The 23,653-nt window shown below is 40.2% G+C and overlaps 1 protein-coding gene across 1 annotated transcript in view; it reads right to left on the reverse strand.

The window, feature by feature from the left end:
- Positions 1 to 23,653, reverse strand: part of KCNK2 (potassium two pore domain channel subfamily K member 2) — a 224,320-nt gene that overhangs the window by 31,751 nt on the left and 168,916 nt on the right. Inside the window, exons 7-9 of the mRNA XM_039532271.1 lie at positions 20,789 to 20,949; positions 15,866 to 16,052; positions 2,323 to 2,462 (exon numbers count right to left, since the gene is read on the reverse strand). Of these exons, the coding sequence (XP_039388205.1) occupies positions 2,323 to 2,462; positions 15,866 to 16,052; positions 20,789 to 20,949 (488 nt within the window). The remainder of the gene's footprint in view (positions 1 to 2,322; positions 2,463 to 15,865; positions 16,053 to 20,788; positions 20,950 to 23,653) is intronic.

Below are 23,653 nucleotides of genomic sequence, written 5' to 3' on the forward strand. Positions count from 1 at the left end.
TTTCTTTCAGAAAACTGGATGAAAGAAAATAGTCCAAAAATAGTCGATGATGAAGAAAACGGAGATCTAATTGGTAAAGATGCACTGACATGAACAGAAAGGCTTTGCTCTAAACCCTGAAGAGAGCTTTCCTGAACTAAGAAGGCCCTGTAAAGGAAAGATTCAGATGGAATATCAGGAGTACAAGAATGACCTAGCTGTCTGCAATTGCCTCAGTGTAACAGAGAAAGAGAGAGGTTTTTTGTCAAATGTGTCAGGCTCAGATTCATGGGTGGCGCAGATAAATGGTCAGTGGAGGCAAAAGTCCAGCCATGCAGGGGGGAAATGCTGTGGCTGTGGCGCAGGTCACCCCTCCGGAAGCGTGCCAGCCAACCACCACCTTTGGAATGCCAGAAGCAAAGCTCGATCCAAGGGAGTGGAACAGCACCTCGACCCTGGCCACGCCCATGCTCTGGCTCACCCCTGCTCCACTTCATTCCCCGAAGCCCTCCCCACGCCTATGCTCCTCCCTGCCTTTCCCCCGAGGCTCCACCCTTGGTCTACCTCTTCCTGCCCCTGCTCTGCCTCATCCCCCATGGCCTCCCCCGCCCGCCCCTCTCTGCCCCCTCTCTTCCGTTGCTCACCTAAGGCAGGAAAAAGTGATGGGGCCATGACCCCATGGTGGCCCCTGCCATTCCGGGAAGGGGACCAAGAGAAACGAATGGCGGGGGCCCAGGGAGAAGGGGCGGAGAGGAGTGAGTGGCAGGCGGGGCCTTGGGGGAGGCAAGATGTGGCGCCAGGGTGGGGATTTGTGCGGGGAAAGGGCCAAGTGGGGGCGGGGCCACGGTCCAGGTGCCAGTGGCCGAACCCACTTCTAGGGAACTTCTGGTGCTCACATGTGAGCCTCCCCAAATGGAAGACTCACGCACTCGCTATGCTCAGATTACTAAGGGATGTAACAGCAAAATTTGAAGTAACCTGTTTATTTTCTAGCAGCCAGTGCTGAGTGGGCATCATAGATTCCTTCCCCACTTTTCCAGAGAGCAGGGTTCCAAACCTGCTAATGGTTAAACATGTTGTGCATGCAAGTAATCACATGTGTAGTGTCATTGACATCAGATGGACTACCCATGGGAGTAAAGTTACAAACATCCTTAGAGAGTTTGCAGGAATAGGGCCAAGATGAGCAGCTATCTTCTTTAACTTGTGCAGAACTAATACACATATTGTCTTCTAACAGAGGACATTAGATTAATATCCTTTCATTAATTAGATGCCAATTCTTTTCTCAGAATAAGTGTCTATGAATTCACAATAAAATGCACTCATATCAACCCTTCGCAATCAGTTACATGAATGATACCACTAAACATAGGCAACACAAGATAGCGCTAGATATAGGAGAGCAATTCACATTGTATCACCACTGAAAACAATGATTCCTTGTATTGTCTTTGATTACTGTAGATGAAGTATTTGCAGATGACGTGAACCTAGATCACATGGAATGAATATCTTGCTTCTGAACAAAATATTTTTTCTTAACTAATGAATTTCTGTTTAAAGCTTTTTAATCAAGCCTGTTCTCATTAGCCATAACCAAAAGAGCTTTTACTTATCCCAAAATGTTTGCTGAAACCAAGCCATTTGGCTAACAGATTACATTTTAATTAAACTATTTTATCATCATTGGAATGATAGAAACACATTTACATGAAAAAGTACATTTGAACTTAAACCAACATATCTGACTTGTGAATTAATAAGTATGTAACTGAATGAGACTATTGTAAAACACCTCTGGGCATATTTTAATGGTCCATGCCTTAGGTGCAGTGCACTGTATGACAAGTAACACAAGACAAATTAATGTATCACTAAAACAAGTCCAGGAGTCTCTTACTGTTTAATATGACTATGTAGTGGTACATTTGATTATTTTACTTTACATATCTGTATCATATAGCGAAAAATCATAGGGAAAATATTATTACTCCAAACACCGAGTGCATGGCTTAACTATCAAAAATAGTTCCTATAAAAAGAGACATTTCCTTCCAGCAAGATAGGTGTACTTTTGTACTGCACACATTTTCCTTTCATTGATATCTATGTTTACCTGAGTTTATAAATAGTGACATAAAATCAATATATATTCAACCAAACTGGTATAATGACATCAGGTATTTCAGCACATGCTGTACCTCATATATAGGCAACTTTGATTCATGCCCTAAAAGCAAACATTTACTATATAGACTCAAAGACTCATAGTGTTTTCCTGTCCTCTAATCCAAATATAAATGAAGAAGCAAATTGTTCTTAGATGCAGGATGCTCTTACCTCTTCCTTTGTCTTTTTTGATATGACTCTTAGCCAGTCTCCAATCATGCTCAGGACAGCAGCAAAATAAGCAAGTCCTACAAGGATCCAAAACCATACCACTGGCTTGTAAAAATCAAGGTATTCAATGTCTGATCCCCCTGAAAGATAATAAAGTTAAAAATAAAGTGTGCTTCATATTGGTATACACAAAATTGTACTTAATGCTTTCCTTTTCTAAAACACTCATTTTTTTAAAATGTACATTTTTAAGGCTTTTAAAAAAATCATTTTTCCAACTGAGTTTTTCACATCTGTGCAAATAAGAATAGGCAACAAAATAAAAAGAAAATCACTGAACAATTCATCCCAGGAAGAAAAGCACTGAAATCTGTCACATTACACAAAGGATAAGTGTGGCTCAGTAACTGCTATCAGGTTATAATAATTATAAAAATGAGCCCACATAATTATGCTCAACAGCCGACAAACTTATTTATAAGCACTGCTGGTTCTTCCATACTTGCTCCAAACTCCTATACTATGTAAGCATTAAGGGCTGATCCAAATTTAATGGAGGAGTAGGTAATATGTTAGGATCAGTAGGGTGGGGTGGGGTGTTTGTGGAAGCAGTTAGAACTACACAGGTTTTTATCTGTGTAGGTACATTCATGGTCCCCATCACTTTAGTACCCTGAGCCCCTCATAGACATGAATGACTTTGTCCTCCCCACACCTCTGGGAAGCAGGAAATATTATCACTTCCATTTTACAGATGAGGAAACCAAAGCGCAGGGAGACTAACTAAACAGCTCACGATCACAGAGTGCAAATCTCTGGCACTGGCAGAACCCAGATCTCTTTCATCCAAGTGCCAGGACAATCCATCTTCCCCTTTTTACTAAAAAGGAGAGAAAATCTGTGAAATGCCCATGGCGGGGCCTCATAAAGAATAGACATTCCAATTCCACAGGGGATCTCAAGTTATGGTTACCACAGAGCTTTCACTCAACATTAAGTAGTTTATATTTAATACCACATAGCGCACTGAGCACTAGACCCCACACTAGCAATTCAGCCTGGCCATAATATGATAAAGCCCAGTCTGGAGCCTCTGAGACTGCAGATTTGGCAGCAACATCCAAATCAGCCATGTCTATAAACTTGTGGTTGTTATTAGTCCATGAATCCACCAGTTACATGGAAATAACATACAGATTATGGAATTCTACTGATGATTACTTATTAGATGGAAAGGCTTTTTAATGCATGGATTTAATGCTATATCTCAAATAATAACCTTTCCTGTCAGTCAAAACTGTTGGGGTAAACTAGGGTGACCAGATGTCCCGATTTTATAGGGCCAGTCCTGATATTTGGGGCTTTGTCTTATATAGGCGTCTATTACCCCCCACTCCCATCCGGATTTTTCAAACATGCTGTCTGGTCACCCTAGGGTAAACCCATGGATAACAAGATTTTTTTATTTAATTGTGTATGAACTTCCAAAAATACAGGGAAATTTTGAATTCAGTAATATTCTGCAATTCCACTGACTTCACTGATGGCACTGAAATGTAAAAAGAGGCAGCAAAGATATAAGAACATAAGAATATCCATACTGGTGAGATCAATGGTCCATCTAGCCCAGTATCCTATCTTCCAACATTTGCCGGTGCCAGTTGCTTCAGAAGGAAGAGTGGAACAGGGCAATTATCGAGTGATCCATTCCCAGTTGTCCAGTCCCAGCTTCTAACGGTCAATGGTTTACTACCTGGCACATGGGATTGCATTCCTGACCATATTGGCTAATAGCCACTGATGAACCTGTCCTCTGTGAACTTATCTAATTCTTTTTTGAACCAAGTTCTACTATTTGGCCTTTACAACATCTTTAGGTTTTACCTTATTATATACTCAGACTAGTATCTTTATAAAACTGGGGTCTGAGTTGAAATTTATAATCAGCAACATAGGGTGGAAAACCTTAATATAGAATGTTGTATTTAAGGACAGAAAAATCATTGCCAGGATAAGGTGGAAAAATATCACTCGCAAGTGTGAATTTAGCAGCCACAAATAATGAGTTATAAAATGTGCTTGCCTTGACAAGACAAATCTTAACTATAAGATCCACTAGTGTGTTTAAAATGAAATTACAGCCATTAAAAATGATGAAAAGACATTACTGGCTTTCTGCATGCTTGCTCAAAAGTGGTCCACTGGACAACGAGACAAATGGATGTGAATGAGGGTGATGATTTGACACATTATTTGACAAGTTCCTAATATTAAAAAATGTTGGTCAAATGTTATCAAATTGCTTTCAAGACAGAATGGAATCTTAAGCTACTAACTGAGTCAAAGTTATGTATTGATGAAAAAAATCAGGTACAAAATCTTTTTCATATGGACTGCAATTCCCCTTACTTGTGCAAAGAGATGGAACCTCAGAAGATGGTAACACCCATTTCTCCCAATTTAATGAGGATCTTATGCTGGTATGGAAGAATATTTTTCATATACACTTTTTATTTATTGAGATAAAATACAAGATTTAAGGATTGCTTGTGATATGGGAAGAGTTTTTCTCATTTGTCTTAGAACACAAACATGCGGAAATAAGAAGGACATGAGATTGCTAAGGGGGTTGCTAGTCATGAGAGCAGCCTGGGAGGAGATCCCAGACTTCATTTTGCAGTATTTTTTGCTTCTCCATAGTGTATGTTATTCTTACATATATTTTATCATTATTTTAAAAGCAGAGGTGCTTTTAAAAAGTTTTAGCACAAAAATGGTAGTATTTCTATAGTATTGAATTATTATAGACTTGTTAGTTTTTATACTGTTAACAAACAATTGGATCTGCGTTATGCACATTTTTATTTCTCCTCTTGTTAAAAGGTGATCCATGAAGGGAAGATGCAAAATTCCAGCAAGTTAACTATGTGTGATAAATACACTCAACAGCCAGCCTAGGAGGGGCAATTCAGCAAAATTTTCCTTTATAAGTGACTTTCTTCTTTTAGATCCCAGAATATTCACCCCCTTGCAGCTGGCTCCCACTCCAAGCGATGGCTCTGCCACCAATAAACCTTGCTGGAGTCCGGAAATAGTCTATAGGAAGTCAGGAACATGTCTGTTTAAAATAAATTGCTTGGTCTTGCACATAAAGGAAAAACTATTTTAAATATGCAAAACTCCATATATATTTTAAAGCACTTAGCTGACTTACTAAAAGCTGAGTCCATGCTACAACAAGCTTCTCTAGCAGCTGTAAAGTCACAAGCATGGTGCATGCAGCCGCATTATTCGAAGTGGGAGTCAGATAGTCCCTATAGAGATGGTTGTGTGGCACCAAGCCTGGAGCTAATATGCTAACTTCTTCTCTTCCTCTGGCTGTGGGAAGCATTCAGCACATAAGGTTAAACCTCATGGAGTTCTGTAATAAGGTTAACTAAGAATGTCATTAAATTAAATAGGTAAGAGAATGGGATTCAAATCACTAACATAACTGTTCTGAAGTTAGAGTTAATGAGATTCATTAACTATTGAATCACAGTTCAGATGAATGAGTATGATAGCAAATGCATCCCCACTAAAATGTATGAGAGTAGCCAGCTAATAATGGTTTATACTGTAAAAAGAAAGGAGTTCAATATGTAACACATTTGCATTGACTTTTATACAGCATAATCATTTACTCAACGTTGTTATCTTTATTTTAAAAGCCAGAATGCTGTATGTAGCAAGAAGCTGAACCCATTTGAACATGTTTTGCTTTGCAGAAACAGTACGGAGGGACAAAATTCTAATTCTTTGCCCAGGCAGTTTGCGCAGCCTGGCTGCAGTTACTATTAATGCTGCTCTACCCAGGGACATGGTCTGTTTGATTTGTGCACAGATCCATTGATCACACCCCTTGCCTGCCCATAATCCTCCCCCCATGGGGCACTATAGAGGTCCACCACTGAGACCTCCTCACTAGTATGCAGGGGAGTGTGGAGTACACCAAAGCCCTGTGAAATCAATGGGAGCCTTCCCTTTGACTCCAGTGGGCTTTAGACCAAGTCTACACTACTGCTGCCTCTCTGCACATCTTCCCCACAAATAAGTGATTTGGGACTTTCAATGGTTACCTAATACACCCTAGAACTGGGCCCAATCCAACAGCCCTTACTAAGATGACAATCCCTTGAACTCCAATAGAAGTGTTGCCTTAGTAAAGACTTCCAGATTGGCTCCCCACTGCCGACCAAACTGAGAATGTTAAAAAAGCTACTTTTACAGAAATACAGTATATTTTCATATTGTTTAAGCAACCATTGAAACAAAAGAGAAACGAATAACTATTTCCATAAAAGTAGCTTCTTTTTTTGTTTCAGACATTTAAATATATATATATATATAATATATATAAAAATAAGAGACAAGATAACCCCTCCAGTGTTGTAAGTTTCAGTATAAAGAGGTGGTTACTCTAAAGCTAACACTTCAAATATTATTAGTGCCACTATAAAGAATGCTCTTCTCCTGGCTCAGGTGAGCTGTACATTTCGACAGCCAGCCGAAGCCTGTCAGGCAGATGCAGGATATGTGGCAAAAGCAGTCTAAGGTAACAGGGAACTAGGCCATTTGGGCTTTATAAACTGTAACTAGTACCTAAAGCATATAGGAAGCTACTGCAGAACATGAAGCACAGTTACAATATGCTTTCTCCAGTCTGATCTATTGAGGAGGTGTACAGCAACATTCCATACTAACTGAAGCTTCAAGTAGCCTTCATAGTTCACTGCAAGTAGAGCTTGTTGCTCCAGTCTAGCCCTGAAGTGTCAAAGAGTGGTTTATGTCATCACTGATGTAGCCCCAGTTATAGTTATAAGAGCTTATCAGAAAGACCACATGCATCTTTTGTTCTTAAGCTTTGCAATCTGTTTCTGCAGAGCCATATTCTATAGGGCAAGTAATATCACCTAGTGGTGGAAGACAAACTGTGCTGCAGTGACAAATACACCTAGCATTCCAGCTTTACCAGGTTGTGTGAAGCAAAAACTGTCACTAGTATTGAACTTTGCTTTCAATTATAGGGCTAAATAATTTCATTGACTCCAGTACATTAGTGGAAACATTTAAGTCTCCATTTTAATGTTGTTAGGCCATTTCTGTGCCCTGCAGACAGTGGCAGGACTATCAATAATGCCAATATACTGAATCTAAGCACTGCAAAACACAGTAAGGAAAAGAACCAGTTAACTTTAAGGTGAAGACAAGTAAAGAGGATATTTTGGAGTCAGTTTTCAAAGTGGTGAGCAGGAGATACGCAGGCAAATCCTACCATTTATTAAACTGCACTGGTTGTGATGTGAGCTTACAAGTCAGGTCAAGTTTATTAATAATGACTCAGCCATAGGCCAAATGAACCAAAACCTAAATATATTATAATAAACTAAATCCAGAATTTTAAAATCTATATAAAAACAAATTTGAAAGAATATGAACTAATTAAATCATATATGCTTCCTATGCCACAAGTCTTTTCCTTCTTTTAGCAGTTGAGCATACAAATGGCCATTGGTGCACAGATACACTGTCAATTCCTAATAAGTATTTTGTTTTCTGAGAGGTCATAGAAAAGGGCATCCAGGACAAAAACATTGAAAGCCATTTTGATCTCAAGTGGCCATACAAATTACAATATAATAAATAATGGGTAGGACTTCCACCTGGCCAGAGCTGCATGGACAGAGGCGGTTACATTTCTCAGTGCTGATATATTGGCCTTCTGTGTAAACTGACTGCACAGATTGAAAATGGAAAGCTGTAAAGTCCCTCTTCCTTAACTTGTTATTAAACAAACTGTCTAAATATCTGACATATTGATGAGCCTTTTTAACAAGGGGGAATCAAGATGTAATATTGCCATGTCTAGTTGCTTATTAAATATCCTCTAGTCTCAGCTTGATTAGGGATTTTACATTTTTAAACTTAAATCTAATTATTTCCAATTATGAGAGGTCTAGAGAATGAAAATAATTCTGAATGTACTCTAACCAAGAAAATTTATGTGAGAAAGCCCTGCTGAACAGTTCCTCTAAGCATAGCCTTGGCAAACAATGAGGATGAATACTGTGAATGTGAAACCAAAAATTGATATTATGGTATTACACTTTGGACAGAAAATAATTCATGTTTGATTTGGCTCTAAGAAGAGCAGCTGGTTTATTATTTGGGAGACAAAGAATCTTTCTAAGAAATTTGTTTTCAATCACTTTCAGTCTCAAGGGATTATTCCATGCCCATATTTCCACACCATGCAAAATCTGAGCATATACCTGACACCATGGCCTCAAACACTAAGGGCTATAGAAATTAAGTTGCCCAGTGAGCCTACAAAATTCAAGCCTAACATACTTGCATAAGTTATTTATATGCAACTCCCATCTTTGACCTTTGTCTAATTTACTGGAGTTTTTGGACATCTCATTTCATTTATATACAATACCTGCCATTTTAAGATTAGCTACTTCAGAAAGGCTTGAAAATACTTGTTCATCTACCTGTTATCTACTTTGCACTATTTTTATATACAAATAATTTACTCTTGTGTTATAAATATTGTCATTTTGAGGCTAACTTTAGTACCTGATAATATCTTTCATTATATTGAAAGATGACAGATGTGGCATGAAAAAGCTCTCCACTTCTCACCTTCATAGAACATTTATATTATTGGCCTGATTTGTTCTGTACTATTAAAGTCAATGGTTTCACTTCAAAGCAAGAGAAGGAGAGAATTTAGAACCACTGTGTCCTACTTCTCAACAGAGGATATAGGTTATTCCACAAGCCTGGTCTCTTACCTCATTTTCGCAAATAGGAACTACAGCTGCAAAGCTTTGTTCAGTTATGGAAATTATTTCTTTCTCATGGACATGACCTGCAAATTAGATTGTCTACCAACTATCTAATTCTGCCATGCTTACCTGTATTGATTAGTGCCCTCCTCTGTAAGTATCCTCATTGGAATAAAGGACACTACTCATGTAGTAAGATACGACACCATGTAAGTAAACGTGGCAGAATTTAGACCTATGTTAATTAGACACTATTATTTACATAGCAACCATAGCACAGCAGGCAATTCTGTTTATATCAGTGGAGTAACTCTGGTTTACACCTTTGTAAAACATAAATATATGAAAAATGAGAGAATGAAATGTAACATAAAATAACTCAATGGTGAGGTCAACACACATCTTGTTAAAACTATTATTTATGTTTACATGGTATTTTGTTTGATTTTTATAGTACTCAGGAAAGCAAAACCTTTAGCATTGTTGTATCACAGAACTCAAAATACAGGATATGGATCAATTTGCCAGTCATTGTGGACTGCCACATTTTACCAGTCACTTTTTATTTTCCTCAGCAGGTACTGTAGTATTCCCTTTGGAAGGTTTGTCACTTTGTTATGTGTTGTGGCAAAGTACAATATTTTGACACTTGTTTTTGTCACAAATTGGAACAAAAAAAAATCAAAATATGCTCTTCCTGTGAAATGATTTGATAAGTGTAATTGTTAAAATACTATATAATTATTTTCTTGGACATGTAACAAAAGAACCCTTTCTCCATCTCTCTCACCCCTTTTTTTCCATCCTGGGACACTGCAATCCTCTATGGTTGCTATAAGATATCCTATTCTAGTGGAACTAGCCCCTGAAAGTCTCCACTGGCTCCAAATGGCAACTAGGTTTTGGATATAATAAAGATCTGTTAGTCTACTGCTTCCTGGGAATACTGAGTCTCGAACAGAAATCAACAAAGACCAAGAGAAACAGTCTAGTGGAATCTACTGGAATTTCTGTCAAGGCAGCCTCCATTACAGCCTTTCAGTTTCATTACGCTTCTCTATGTCTAAATTCTTCTGTTTACTCCCTTCCTTGTCCCAGCTATTCCAATACACACTCAATCTCTCTCATCTCCCTAAGGATTTAAGTCTCCTCCTTCCTTTTCTCAGCCTCTTGGTGTCTTGTTTTCTGCAAAACTCCTCTCCTTAAAAAGTAGTGACTTCTGCATTGGTGTAAGATGCCAGTCTGGGGACTCACCTCTTCTCCTTAGGCACAAAACAGGCACTATTCAGGCAGTGGAAGTGGCAAGCTACACCACAGTGCCCTACCAGCAGTGTGGCCATGGTGGCATGGGAAACGCTTGGGCTAGACATCCAAGCAGGTACCCAGAGGGTCAGGCGAGCTTGTATTCAGGCAGCTAGCCTGAGCCACTGGCCATGCCAACACAGCCACACTGCTATTTTTAAGCACACTAGCTCAAGCAGAGCCTAGCATGTGTTTGTCTACCCATGCTGGGAAGCATGCTCCCAGCTACACTGGAGACATATCCTCCCTCCTCTCAGTTTTAGGGTACTTCAGACTCAATTAAAACTTGGCCCTCACTGCCAGGGGCGGCTCCAGGCACCAGCGCACCAAGCGCATGCCTGGGGCAGCAAGCTGCAGGGGTGGCCTGCCGGCCGCCATGAGGGCGGCAGTCAGGCTGCCTTTGGCGGCATGCCTGCGGGAGGTCCATCGGTCCTGTGGCTTTTGGTGGTAATTTGGCAGCGGGTACGCCGAACCTCCTGCAGGCATGCTGCCAAAGGCAGCCTGACTGCCGTGCTTGGGGTGGCAAAATACATAGAGCTGCCTCTGCTCACTGCTGAGACAGTCAGCATCAGTGCCAGTTGTAAATGACTTTTTCAGATGTACTAAGAGCTGGACTACAGCTCCATTTTTACCTGCCGCATGACTCAATTGTAATAAATACAAAACTAGGCATCATTTCACATTCTACAGCTCCAACAAACTAGGAGATTTTATTCAGCTGATGCACACTACTGTCTCAAAGGCATACCGGATCTACCCACAACTTCAGCAGAGGTAAAAAGAAAAAGGAGAAAGCCATGGTACAGTGTCTGAGAAAACTCAAATCTTACTACAATACATGATCCCTATTAAGTAGCCAACTTGCAAACATTCTGTATGCTTTCTCATATCTAATAAAGAAACCTAACCATTAAGTTACCTCTATGTTTAGAATTATGGAGAAATGAACTTATCTTTGCAAAATATTCCAGACATCTGCTGTTGATGCAGAATAAACTAACTCAAAAACCAAGTATAATGTTTAAAAAATCAGCAGCCAACTTCAGATCTGTCGCAACCATTTTGAGCTTCACAGCTACAACACAGATAGAAGAAGGGCCACCCAGAGGGGGGGGGCAAGTGGGGCAATTTACCCTGGGCCCCGGGCTCTGCAGGGGCCCCCAAGAGAACAGCTGAGGCTCCCGCCCCGGCCCCGGCCCCTTACCCCCGCCTCCGCCCCTCTCCTGGAGCCTCAGCGCATCAAACAGCGTCCCCGAACAACGCTGCAGCGTGGCTCCGGCAGGGCCCCTGAGCCCCGCCCCCTCAGAGCTGCGTGGTGAGGGGACGGGGCTGCGAGCTCCGGGCTGAGCTCAGCTGCCTCTGCTCGGCGTGGAGCTCACAGCCCCGCCCCTTTACTACGCGGCTCGGGGCGGGGCTCAGGCCCCGGCAGAGACACGCTGCACCTGTTCAGCGACACGCTGAGGCTCCGGGTGAGGCGGGGGTAAGAGACTGGGGCCAGGGGGGTTGGCTAAGGGGCAGGGGGTCCTGGGGACAGTCAGGGGGCAGGGAATGGGGGGGTTGCAGTCAGGGCGTTCTGGGGGAGGTCTGTCAGGACTCAGCGGGGGGGTCGGGGCAGTCAGGGAGCAGGGGTGGGGTCTCAGGGGGGTGGGGTCTCTGGGGGATGGTGAGGGGACAAGGAGCAGGATGGGTCAGGGATTCTGAGGGGGGCAGTCAGGGGCAGGAAGTGGGTGGGGGTTGGATAGGGGGCAGGGCCAGGCTGTTTGGGAGGCACAGTCTTCCCTACTCTAAAGCTCATTCAGCAGTTTGAGGCTTGCAGAAGAGCCAGGCTGTTAGCTTTTCCATTAGGGCTACCGTCCCTTTCACTTCTCAAATGCCAAATTATAGTCTATATTTCATTTCAGTGCCATAGGGAGATTCATGTCAGGGGAGGGTAGCTTCCTTTACAAATAGCCACTGTGGGGAGGGATCACATGAGAAGAGCAATATCCTTGCCAACCCTACCAAGGGAGACCCCCCCACACACATTCCCTGAGGCTCCAGAAGGGTTAATTCAGTGGTTCTCAAAGTTTTATACTGGTGACCCCTTTCACATAGCAAACCTCTGAGTGCGACCACCCCCTGTTTACAAATTGAAAACACATTTTTATATATTTAACACTATTATAAATGCTAGAGGGAAAGTGGGGTTTGAGGTGGAGGCTGACAGCTCACGGCCCCCAGTAATAAACTCATGACCCCCTGAGGGGTCCTGACCCCCAGTTTGAGAACCCCTGAGTTAATTTAATTTTAGCACCCTGTGTCCATTCACATGCATGTGCTATTTTGATCATTTCAGTTTTCACAACATAGGCTCATCCCAGATTCTGGAACAAGCTCAAATGCTCACTTCGTGGAGTATGTACATAAGCTATACTAAAGATAAACCCACAGTAACAGTCTTCAGTTTGTGAGGGAACCCATGGAGCCAGTCTCTAGGAAACAGATAAATGCATGGAGGTTAAGTTCATTAATGGCTGTTATCCAGGATGGGTAAGGAATGGTGTCCCTAGCTTCAGTTTGTCAGGGAGTGGAGATGGATGGCAGGAGATCATTACCTGTTAGGTTCACTCCCTCTGGGGCACTTGGCATTGGCCATTGTCGGTAGACAGGCTACTGGGCGGGATGGACCTTTGGTTTGACCCAGTATGGCTGTTCTTATATTCTAACCTAAATGAACCCAAAGTTATGGAGACGGATATGAGTCAAGGAAGCCAGCAGAGTATCAGAAACCTGGAAAAATCTCTGCCTGGATGGGCTCAGGTGTTTGGTTACAAGCTGAGGTGGTTCAAAAGTTTTGGATTTTTTTTTTAAGCAGAATTTTTTTATTGTTTCTTTAAACAATCAAACACAGCAAGCAGCAAATATTTGGCCACACACTTCTGAAACCTCAAACCATGTTCAGGTTTTGGCAGACTAATTTCAGCTTTTCAATTAAAAAAACCACAACAAATTTTGAAGGAAAGCAGAAATTGTCCGTGATTTTTTTTCTGCTTTTTAAAAACCCCTAGTTTTCGATCCAGAAAAAGTTTTGATGGAAAATATTTGTCCAACCCTTTTAATGAGCTTTAGTGCCTTTTAGCACTAGCTGATACTGAGAACCAGTGATACCTTGTAAAGAAGTTTTCTCAAAACTGGGTTTGTACCGAGATGCGGAAGGTTTATTTTTCCCAGGGGTGCCCGTGGAGGGGAGCAAGTGAGGCAATTTGCCCTGGGCCCCGCAAGGGCCCCCAGGAGAATATAGTATTGCAATTTTTTTATAGAAGGGGCCCCCAAAATTTCTTTGCCCCAGGCCCCCTGAATTCTCTGGGCGGCCCTGGATAGAAGTCTGATGCTCTTCCTCTAAAGCACGGATCCTTACAACTTGAAAATCACCATTACCAGTACAGGACCCGGGACACAAAGGCAAGCAGTTATGTGGTACACACACTGACAACATTACTATATAAATACCAGTCTTCTGCATATTAATCTGAGTGGAAATAAAAATCAATAGTTTCATGTTAATAGTGGAAATGTGAAATGAAAATGTAGATAAAATGAACTATTACAGAATAAAATCACACCAGGATGTTCTGCAGAAAGATAATAGGTTTTCTGGTAAAATACAAGTTTTAATTATACTGTGCAGTACAGGAACAAAATTATTATATCAAGTGGGCCCATGAAGAGGCAAATGTACAAAAATTTATATTGAAATAAATGATTAATGTGTACTCAATGTTTCAGTTACAGCCAAGTGGGCCATTTCACATTATGCCCCTACTATAAATATAACCAGGCCTTGAATTAATGTACTGCTGATTGCATCAAGATAATATAAAACACGCAAAGCTTTGGCTTTGAAGCAATGTGTCAGCTTTGACATAGTGCTAGCCAGCAGCAGGTGAATCTCACTGGAATCACAAATTCTGAGCCAGTGTCTACTCCTGCAGCCAGAACAGCAAGCAGAGGAAAAGAAGAGAATATAAAGACTATAGAAAGGAATAAGGGAGAAAGAAAACAGCAAGCGACATACAAACCTAACATGCATTCACATTTTTATCTTTATGTATATGTCACACAAACACTACGTTAAAAGAACATTACCGTTGCCAAGTCAAGCACTCAAAAATTAGGAAATGCCACAATTAAGTTTGCCAGTGTAACCTTAATTCAGCCCCCTTGGGCATAAGCATTATGCTACAATTTTTAATTACATGATCTCATACTATATTTTCCACAGGATCTCTGCCTCATTCCGTGCACAGGCCAGATGATGCTCATGGAATAAATCCCAGCTGCTAGGAGCAGCAATTGCAGAGAAAGACCTGCTCAGTTCCTGCAGCCTTGGATGGAGCACGATTAGTCACTCTGTGGGGATGGTGCATGTGCAGTCCAGTCAGCACATGGGAACTGTGAGCATGCTTACAACAGAAAAACTCTTCAGAAAAATGTGGCTCCCAAACTCTAATAAGTTTCTACCAAGCATATGTGAATTGTGACTTTTCAAAGCCTATAATTTGGCCAATTTTTTCAGGAACAGCAACAGACACATTCCTGCACCAGGACAACCTTCCTGCCATGTTTCAAGTCCCTGCTAAAAAACATGGAGGCACTAAAGCTTCTCAAAGAAACAGTTATAGGATTTTTTAAAAACATGGACAAATAATTTTTCTCTAGCCTCATTCTGAGAAATGGTTATAGAGTTTAGCTAAAACTTTCATTAAAAAATTCAATCTGACTCTTAGTATGGAAATTTTCAGCCCAAACAGTTAAAGTTTGGCAAAGTTATAAGTGACTGAAAACAGGGTCTTGTAATGGAAAGCGTCACGCAACCTTAGCTACAGCGCAGTGCTGCCAACTCTGCCTATAACACACACACAAATATATACAGGGCGAGAGTGAACACAGGAGACAGAAAGAGAGAGAGAGCATGACAGCCAGAGATATTTGTACAGCTGAAACCAAATTCTGAAACAATATTTTGACAAGTGAGAGCAGCAGATCACCATTGTCAGAGCTGTTTTTAAATGACTCCAGTGTAAAAACCAAAATATTTAACAAACTGAAATAATGTACTTATTATTATAATGTTGTACTTGTCTAAAGTTAGAAAAAAACTATTACAACATTAAAACAAGGTTTTTTGTTTTTGTTCATGCAAATGATTCCGATTGAAATAGCAGCCTGAAAATACTTGTCAAGCAGAACAACAGGTCACCCTGGGTTCTCTTCTATAATCTTACCTCCATAATCTTATCTGCAAAGCATCTACATTCTGATGGAGTTACATGAACACTAATTATATTAATTATCACAATGCAAATCCTATATAACTATTAAAAATATAACATATTTAGGTTGAGAAAAGAATCATGACAAAATCTTACCTGCAACATAGTCACCAAATCCAATGGTAGTTAAAGTGATAACTACAAAATAAATTGCATCTAGTGTGCTCCAGCCTTCTATATGCTTGAATATTACGGCAGGAAGAGCAACAAACAGCACACAGCCAAACAATATGAATATTATTGTTGATATGATGCGAATCTTTGTCTGACTCACATTCCATTTCTATAGAAGAAAGGGAAGGGAAAGAAAGAAAAATCCATGGTTAATAAAACTGTGATTGTACTTGAGCACCTATCAAACCCAGAATGAGAAGCATCACCTTTACTAAGGAGCAGAGCTGGATGAAAAATTAATTTTTCAGTTCATTAGCAATTAAAAAAAAAAGATTAGTCAACCAGAACAGCAACAAAATGTTTCAGAATTTTTGATGAATTGACACAAATCAACAGAAATTTTGTTTCCGGTTGAATGAAATGTTTTGTCCAACCAGAAACAAAATGTTTAATTTAGTTTATAGGCATTTTAATCCTTCAGAAAAATAAAAGCAAAGGAAATGAAGGGCTGGAGTTACAAAATGGCCAGAAGAGGAGGAGGAGGAGAAGGATCTCTACTTGTAACCTTTAGGCAGTAGGTAGGCACTCAGCTGGGATGTGCGAGATACAGGTTCAACTCCCTGCTCTAGACCAGGGATTAGAATCCAGATCTCTTCCTGCCAGGTTGAGTGCCCTAGCCCCCAGGCTATTGATTATTCTGGAGTGGGTTACTCTCAGCCTCTCCGGTTAAAGCTATTCCACTTTGCATAAATAATTAAATAGTCATTGGGGCAGGGCCTTTAACTCGGGTCTCCTCGCATCAACATCTCAAAGAGCTCTTACGTGTCCTTGTGAATCCAGCCTGAAAAAAAATTAAGAGCTGAAATGATTCAACAAATTTATGATTAGATTTGGGTCAACCTAAACTGCATTTTTCATCACATAAACTATTTGTCAGAAAAAAAAATTCCCAGCTGCACCGAGAAGGCTAGGATATTATCATTCTGGGTACGTCTACACTGGAATAAAAGAGCCACAGCTGGTCCAGGTCTACTGATTTAGGTTTGTGGGGCTCAGGTGGCAGGGCTAAAAATTGCTGTGTAGATGTCTGCGGGCCCAGAGCTCAGGCTCCAGCCCAAGCCCAAATGTTTGCACAGCAATTTGACAGCCCCAGGGCCTGAGCCCTGTGAGTCCAAATCAGCTGATCCAGGCCAGTCGCCAGTGTTTAATTGCTGTGTAGAATTACCCTCTGGGTCCACCACAGCAATAGAGGTGTTTATTCAAAGCAAATGTGCATATTCTGGGAAACATTTGCAGTCTCTGAATGTGATTCCCTTTTTGTTCTGAACGAATGGCATTTATACCACTCAGTAATACTAAAGGTTCAGCAGATTTGTCATACTGCAGTTTGGCATACTTAACTAAATGTTTAAATGGGCTTCAAATGGCTTCTAATTTTGTATGTGCAATTTTTCACCTGGAAGTAACTACAAGTAAAAATCATGCATTTTAGCCTTCTAAGTATCTGATTGCACCCACAAATCAGGTAATGGCCTACCTATATTGGTTCAATTAAATGCAGGCAGAAAATTGCACCCCCAAAATTGGAGACTTTCTTAAAATCTGGCCTATTGTATAGACAATAAATGAAATCAGAAAAGAGCTTAACTGGTTCCTGATTGACCTTTCCTTATATTTTTTTAACTAGTTTAGTGCTTGAGAAAGCTAGTCCAGGCAGTCATCAAGACCAAAGCCAAGCTTTTATCATCCAAAACCAGGAAGCACAGGCTGTGGTGATGTAAAATCTCTTATGATGTGTCTAATTTTTAATTTTATTTTGCTGGTGGGGAGTGCAAGGGGAAAATCACCTCTAAGAGTGAGAGAGCCATTCAGTGTCTGACCATTCAAATCAAACCTTCCCAGCAGAGACTGCCAGCAAGGGAGCAAATTGCTGCTCAGTTTTACATATGGATACTTATCTGTTAGGAAATGAATTAAGCTGTTTTCCACACAGGGAGACAATTAGCCAATAAATGCAAATAGAACTGGTCAGAACTTTCCAGAATCTGAATTTTTCAACAAAAATTTTTGTGAAAATTTTGATTTCTGAAGAGAAGTCATAAAGAATGATCAAAACATCTCATGATGTTTTCTTTCCATTTTTTCAGCCAACCCTAGATGCAAATAGCTCTTTGTTGCCAATGATCCAGCTGGGTTTGAAACGGTGGCTTTGAGCCGAAAGTAAGTACCCTGAGCCTTTTCTTTTCACTTGTCTTAAAGCCAGCATTTGCTTGGTGGATGAAACTGTCTGGCATAACACCATCTGCATAGTGAGAATTTCAAAATCAACCATGCTAACAGACAGTTCCTACTATAAAGGAAAACAGGCAACAATACGGCATGCTGCACAGAACTAGTCCCTTTGAACACACAACAGTTGCAGTGCTGGTACAAACAACAGGAAATTGCGCTGCAAATTAAGGCTGCTAAATAAACATGTATTTAAAAATGTAATATGACAGGTACTGTACCACCTTCTGCCACTGGGACAACCAGTGTTTGGGTTGTAGCTGTAGCTTTAGCCACCAGAGGCTGCAATATACCCAGATGCAACTGAGGGACTTCTGGCCCTACAGCACAACAGGCAGCCGCAGAGAGCAGCGACATGGAGGAGGAAATTCACACTTCTGTGGGTCTAACTAGGCAGAGGCAGAGTATGCAGCTGTCTGCACATGCTTCTTGCTGCCTCTGCTCCTGCTTTTCCAGATCCGGCAACAAGCGTGGGAGATGAGACTCATAATGGTGGGTGTCAGGTAGGAATGGTGAGGTTTCCATGTGACAGCCACCTACTACAGTGTCTTTAAAGGAGCAGTTTTGCCAACTTTCACATTTTTATTGCAATTCTTGCAACCATTGGTGTTTTTCTTTAAGTCCTGGCTGCTGAATTCCTGTGAATATGTAAGAATCTCAGGTTTCATTTTATGTTTTTAAAGTGTCCACCCTTCATGGTTGCAAAGATAAGCAAAGTGTGACCTTGGTGCATCTAAAGGTTCAAAAACCAAAAGACCAATAAAAAGAAACCGGAATGTACTTTTGTAAAAATTGCAATCCTAAAGGGTCCCGACTCACTGATTTTTGAATGTTTGGGGTTGGCAACTTGCTCCTAAATTCCCCCGGGACAATTTATGTGCTTTTACAATTATATTGTCCTGTTCTGAAAATATGTTTTTCTCTACCCTATTTCTACTGTAGCTTAAAGACCAACCCAAACAGGGGCCACTTGCTCAGCCTTCAAAGACATATGTCTGTGAATAACTTCATACGTGAACAATCCCATTGACCTCAGTAGAACACCTGATGGTGTCATAAGCAGGACACAGGCCTCAACTATGCCAAGAAACATTGAAGCCACAAGTCCTGTCAAATACACATGAAAAAATGAAATAAAAGGAGAATTTTTTTCTAATCTCTTTCAGTTACATGAATTGTAGGTCTTACTTGTAACAACAGAGAAGTACAAATTAAAAAAAAATCATACTCTGTCTGAAAGTTAAGTTGCTAGTGTCCCTTTAGATATCTGTTTTATGCCAATCAGTGGGATAAAGCTATTATAGGCTCAGAAAAATAAAGGTATAAAACAGGCAGTAGGATTTAGTTTCAAATGATTCTACAATATGATGGGGGTTAATTTAGCTACAACAAATCAGGAAAAAGATCTTGGAGTCATCGTGGATAGTTCTCTGAAGATGTCCACGCAGTGTGCAGAGGTGGTCAAAAAAGCAAACAGGATGTTAGGAATCATTAAAAAGGGGATAGAGAATAAGACAGAGAATATATTATTGCCCTTATATAAATCGATGGTATGCCCACATCTTGAATACTGTGTTCAGATGTGGTCGCCTCATCTCAAAAAAGATATACTGGCACTAGAAAAGGTTCAGAGAAGGGCAACTAAAATGATTTGGGGTTTGGAGAGGGTCCCATTCGAGGAGAGATTAAAGAGGCTAGGACTGGAAAACAGGAGACTAAGGGGGGATATGATAGAGGTATATAAAATCATGAGTGATGTGGAGAAAGTAGATAAGGAAAAGTTATTTACTTATTCCCATAATACAAGAACTAGGGGTCACCAAATATAATTAATAGGCAGCAGGTTTAAAACAAATAAAAGGAAGTTCTTCACACAGTGCACAGTCAACTTGTGGAACTCCTTACCTGAGGAGGTTGTGAAGGCTCGGACTATAACAGCGTTTAAAAGAGAACTGAATAAATTCATGGAGGTTAAGTCCATTAATGGCTATTAGCCATGATGGGTAAGGAATGGTGTCCCTAGACTCTGTTTGTCAGAGGGTGGAGATGGATGGCAGGAGAGAGATCAGTATGGGGAATGGAAAGACAATAGAAGGGCTCACTGGAAAGTGTAGCAAGGAAGTACAGGAGTTCACTTCCTGCTCACTTTGAACACTGCCTATAATATCAGTGTATGCTTTATCTATGGTTTACCATAAATCTCAAAGTGCCAAACCGATTCCCCTATATTATCTCAAGTTATCCCATTCAGCCACATTTCTGTGTCAGTGACTTTTTACTATAGTGCAACAATATAATTTTTTGAAACAAACTGCTGCTGCTCCAGAGTATTTTAAAGGCAAATAAAAAATGAGTTGATTGATTTGAATCCAATTTCTCTTCCCAGTCATAATTATTTTAGGAAACTGAATCTGAATGTATATGTTGAACTTCACCCAGTTCTCTATCAACAATGCTGGATAACATGTACTTACAGTAACCTTCAACGCACCTTTTGCCAGACATTAACAATGATTCAATGCATTATTCCCTTTAAAAAGTTTACTATATTTTTACTTAATTTGCTATATTTAGAGTGATGAGTAACATTCAGGACAATATATTTAGCATACTTACAACAAATGTATCTTCTACTTTGGCAATTCCTTTTCCAAATATGGTCCCTAGTTGATCTCCAACTCCAGCCAACAGAAAACCAAACAGAGGAATTCCCAATAAGGCATAGATGATACAGAATATCTTTCCACCTTCTGTACGTGGCGAGATGTTCCCAAAGCCTACATTACAAACAACTCGGGCTATTTATAAATTACTTACACATATTAAATTACATGTCTAAAAGTATTGTAGGAGGATCAATCACATTATACACTGTACATTGCTATAGATTCACCCTCGTAATTTGATTTTGTCATTTTCCTCATTCAGAGTGTTGTCTCCCGTATATGTATAATTCTTATATTGCTGAATTTTTTTCCTTCTCCCACAGAGTAGCTTCACCATAAAGGCTGACTCCTGCACTCCCTACTCAGGCAAATCTCCCATTGAAATCACTTGGAGCAAATCTTCCATTGACTTCAATGGGTGATTAACCTGAGCACAGGGTTCAAAATCAGACCCTACTAAGTGGAAATTACTATAACTGGAATTGCAATTTGCAGACTGCAATGCATTGAAATGGTATGCAGCTTACATTCAAATGTAGTATAAACAGTTTTCCGAGATCACAACAAGACACATTTTCAAGGGATGCAGTATGAAACCACATTTGGATGAGCAAGATGGGGATCTGTACGTTAAGTGGGACTATTCATATACTTTAGGACTGAAGGAGTGCACACATACAGGTTTTCGCAAGCACAATAAGACTTTGCAATTTGATGCCACTGTCCATTTGAAAACTCAAATCACTTACAAAGATTATTGAATTTCGGTATAAACATACCTCCAGCATGCATATTAGCTGTGTTTTAAAATAGGGAAATGGAGGTATAAATAGTTTAATCCTGTAAAATGCTGAATGCTCTGAATGCCAAGCACCTCACAGGATTGGACCCTAAATGACTTGTCCATGGCCACACAAAAAGACTATAAAATAAAATCCAGATCTCCTGAGTCCCAGTTCTGCGTCTTAACCCAAAAGTCTTCTACCTTCCTTGATTCACCTACATTTTTCACGGGCTATTTGCTGCAATCTCATATCCCTATAAGCAATTTCCATGCTTCACTTTTCACCAAGATGGTAGTCACTAATAAAGGCCTGAAAATTTCAGCAAAAACGTTTTTCTTTCCTCTCCCTTCCGGTTCATTTTCATCAAAATCGTCTACAGAAAATTTCAACTTTTCTATGAAATATCAAATCAGAATATTTTGGTCACAAACCAAAATCCTTTTTGTTTTCAGGCATTCAGTTTTTCAACAAAATATCAAAGTTTTCCACGGAAAGCAGACATTTTTTTGCAAAAAATTTTGTTTACTCAAAAATCCAATTTTCTATTGAAAAACAATTTAGATGGAAAACTTTCAACAAGCCCTACTCGGAATTTATAATTAATTTTTTTTCTTTCATGTATAGTTCCCCATTTATACTGATTGAGTTATAGTAGGGGCACCTGAACTTCCAGAATGCAAGAGGTAATACAAATAAGTGAAGCTCTTTTTTGTATCTAGCCCAATTTCTGTTTATCTATTTTGAGCACCCTGGTTTAGCACCAAACACAAACTTTCTTCACATGCAGCATTTTGTTTATTTTTATTATTGCTCTTCTTGAAATTAGAGATAAATCTGAACCAAAATCCTGTATCCAAACAATTCCCCTTTTCCAACACATACACACTTTGGAAAATTTTAAATAAAAATCTGGTTATGAATGCTATGGCTTGAGCCAGACATTGGAAAAGTGTGTAGTAAAGTATGTAGCAGTTGTATGGAACTAAGAAAAGCATTGTTATTTCAAGAATGTAAAGTATCCCAAACCAAATGTATGTTGCAGGCTTTGTATTATTCTTAATAGAAACACTACCAGTATCCTTTTGTATATACATGGGCCAAAATCATCCCTGGAAAAACTCCCCAGAAGGAAACAGAATTATACAATTCTCAATATGCCTTAACGTTAAGGTTCAATATGCCTTAATGTAACCTTTACCTTTAATGTAAAACTCATTTCCCAGACAAAAAATAAGTTATGAGGGAATTAAGGTTGAGTACAGATCAATGATCAACAGCAAAAAAAGTTATCTGTGTTGTAATTATCCCAGAATCAAGCATTATAAACCCAGAAAATTCAGTTCAGGTAAAAAGAAGTGCCAACCTATTAAAGGATAGAAATGCACCCAAACAATCTTCACTCTGTCCTGTAGTGAAACTATGCAAAAAAAAAAATCACATGATTATGATTAAGACATTTTAGCATTTGTGGTCTCTGATTAGATTAAACTGATTTTAACTAAATATACGTTTTCTCCCTTCCCTGCCCACTACCCCATGATGTCACTACGGGGCAGTGTAATACAGTGCTCTGAGTTAATCTGGAGCCAGGACTGGAGCCACTGAGGTTTACCATTCAGGGCTGGTCTACACTGTGGGGGAGGGGAGAAATCGATCTAAGATATGCAACTTCAGCTACGAGAATAGCATAGCTGAAGTTGACGTATCTTAGATCAAATTAAAATTACTTACTTCGCGTCCTCGCGGTGCTGGATCGACGGCTGTGGCTCCCCCGTCGACTTTGCTTCCGCCTCTCGCACTGCTGGAGTTCAGCAGTCGATAGGAGAGCGATCGGGGATCGATTTTCGGGGATTGATTTATCGCGTCTACAGTACACGCGATAAATCGATCCCCAATAGATCGCTAACTGCTGATCCGGCGGGTAGTGTAGACATACCCAGGGAGTTTTAAACTGATACATTCCCCACTTTACTGCACCAAGCAGATCTCAGGGCATGATAGAATCTGGCCCCAGAGTTTTAAAATAAATT

Source organism: Mauremys reevesii, linkage group 3 (assembly GCF_016161935.1).
Source record: "Mauremys reevesii isolate NIE-2019 linkage group 3, ASM1616193v1, whole genome shotgun sequence".
Taxonomy (NCBI): domain Eukaryota; kingdom Metazoa; phylum Chordata; order Testudines; family Geoemydidae; genus Mauremys; species Mauremys reevesii.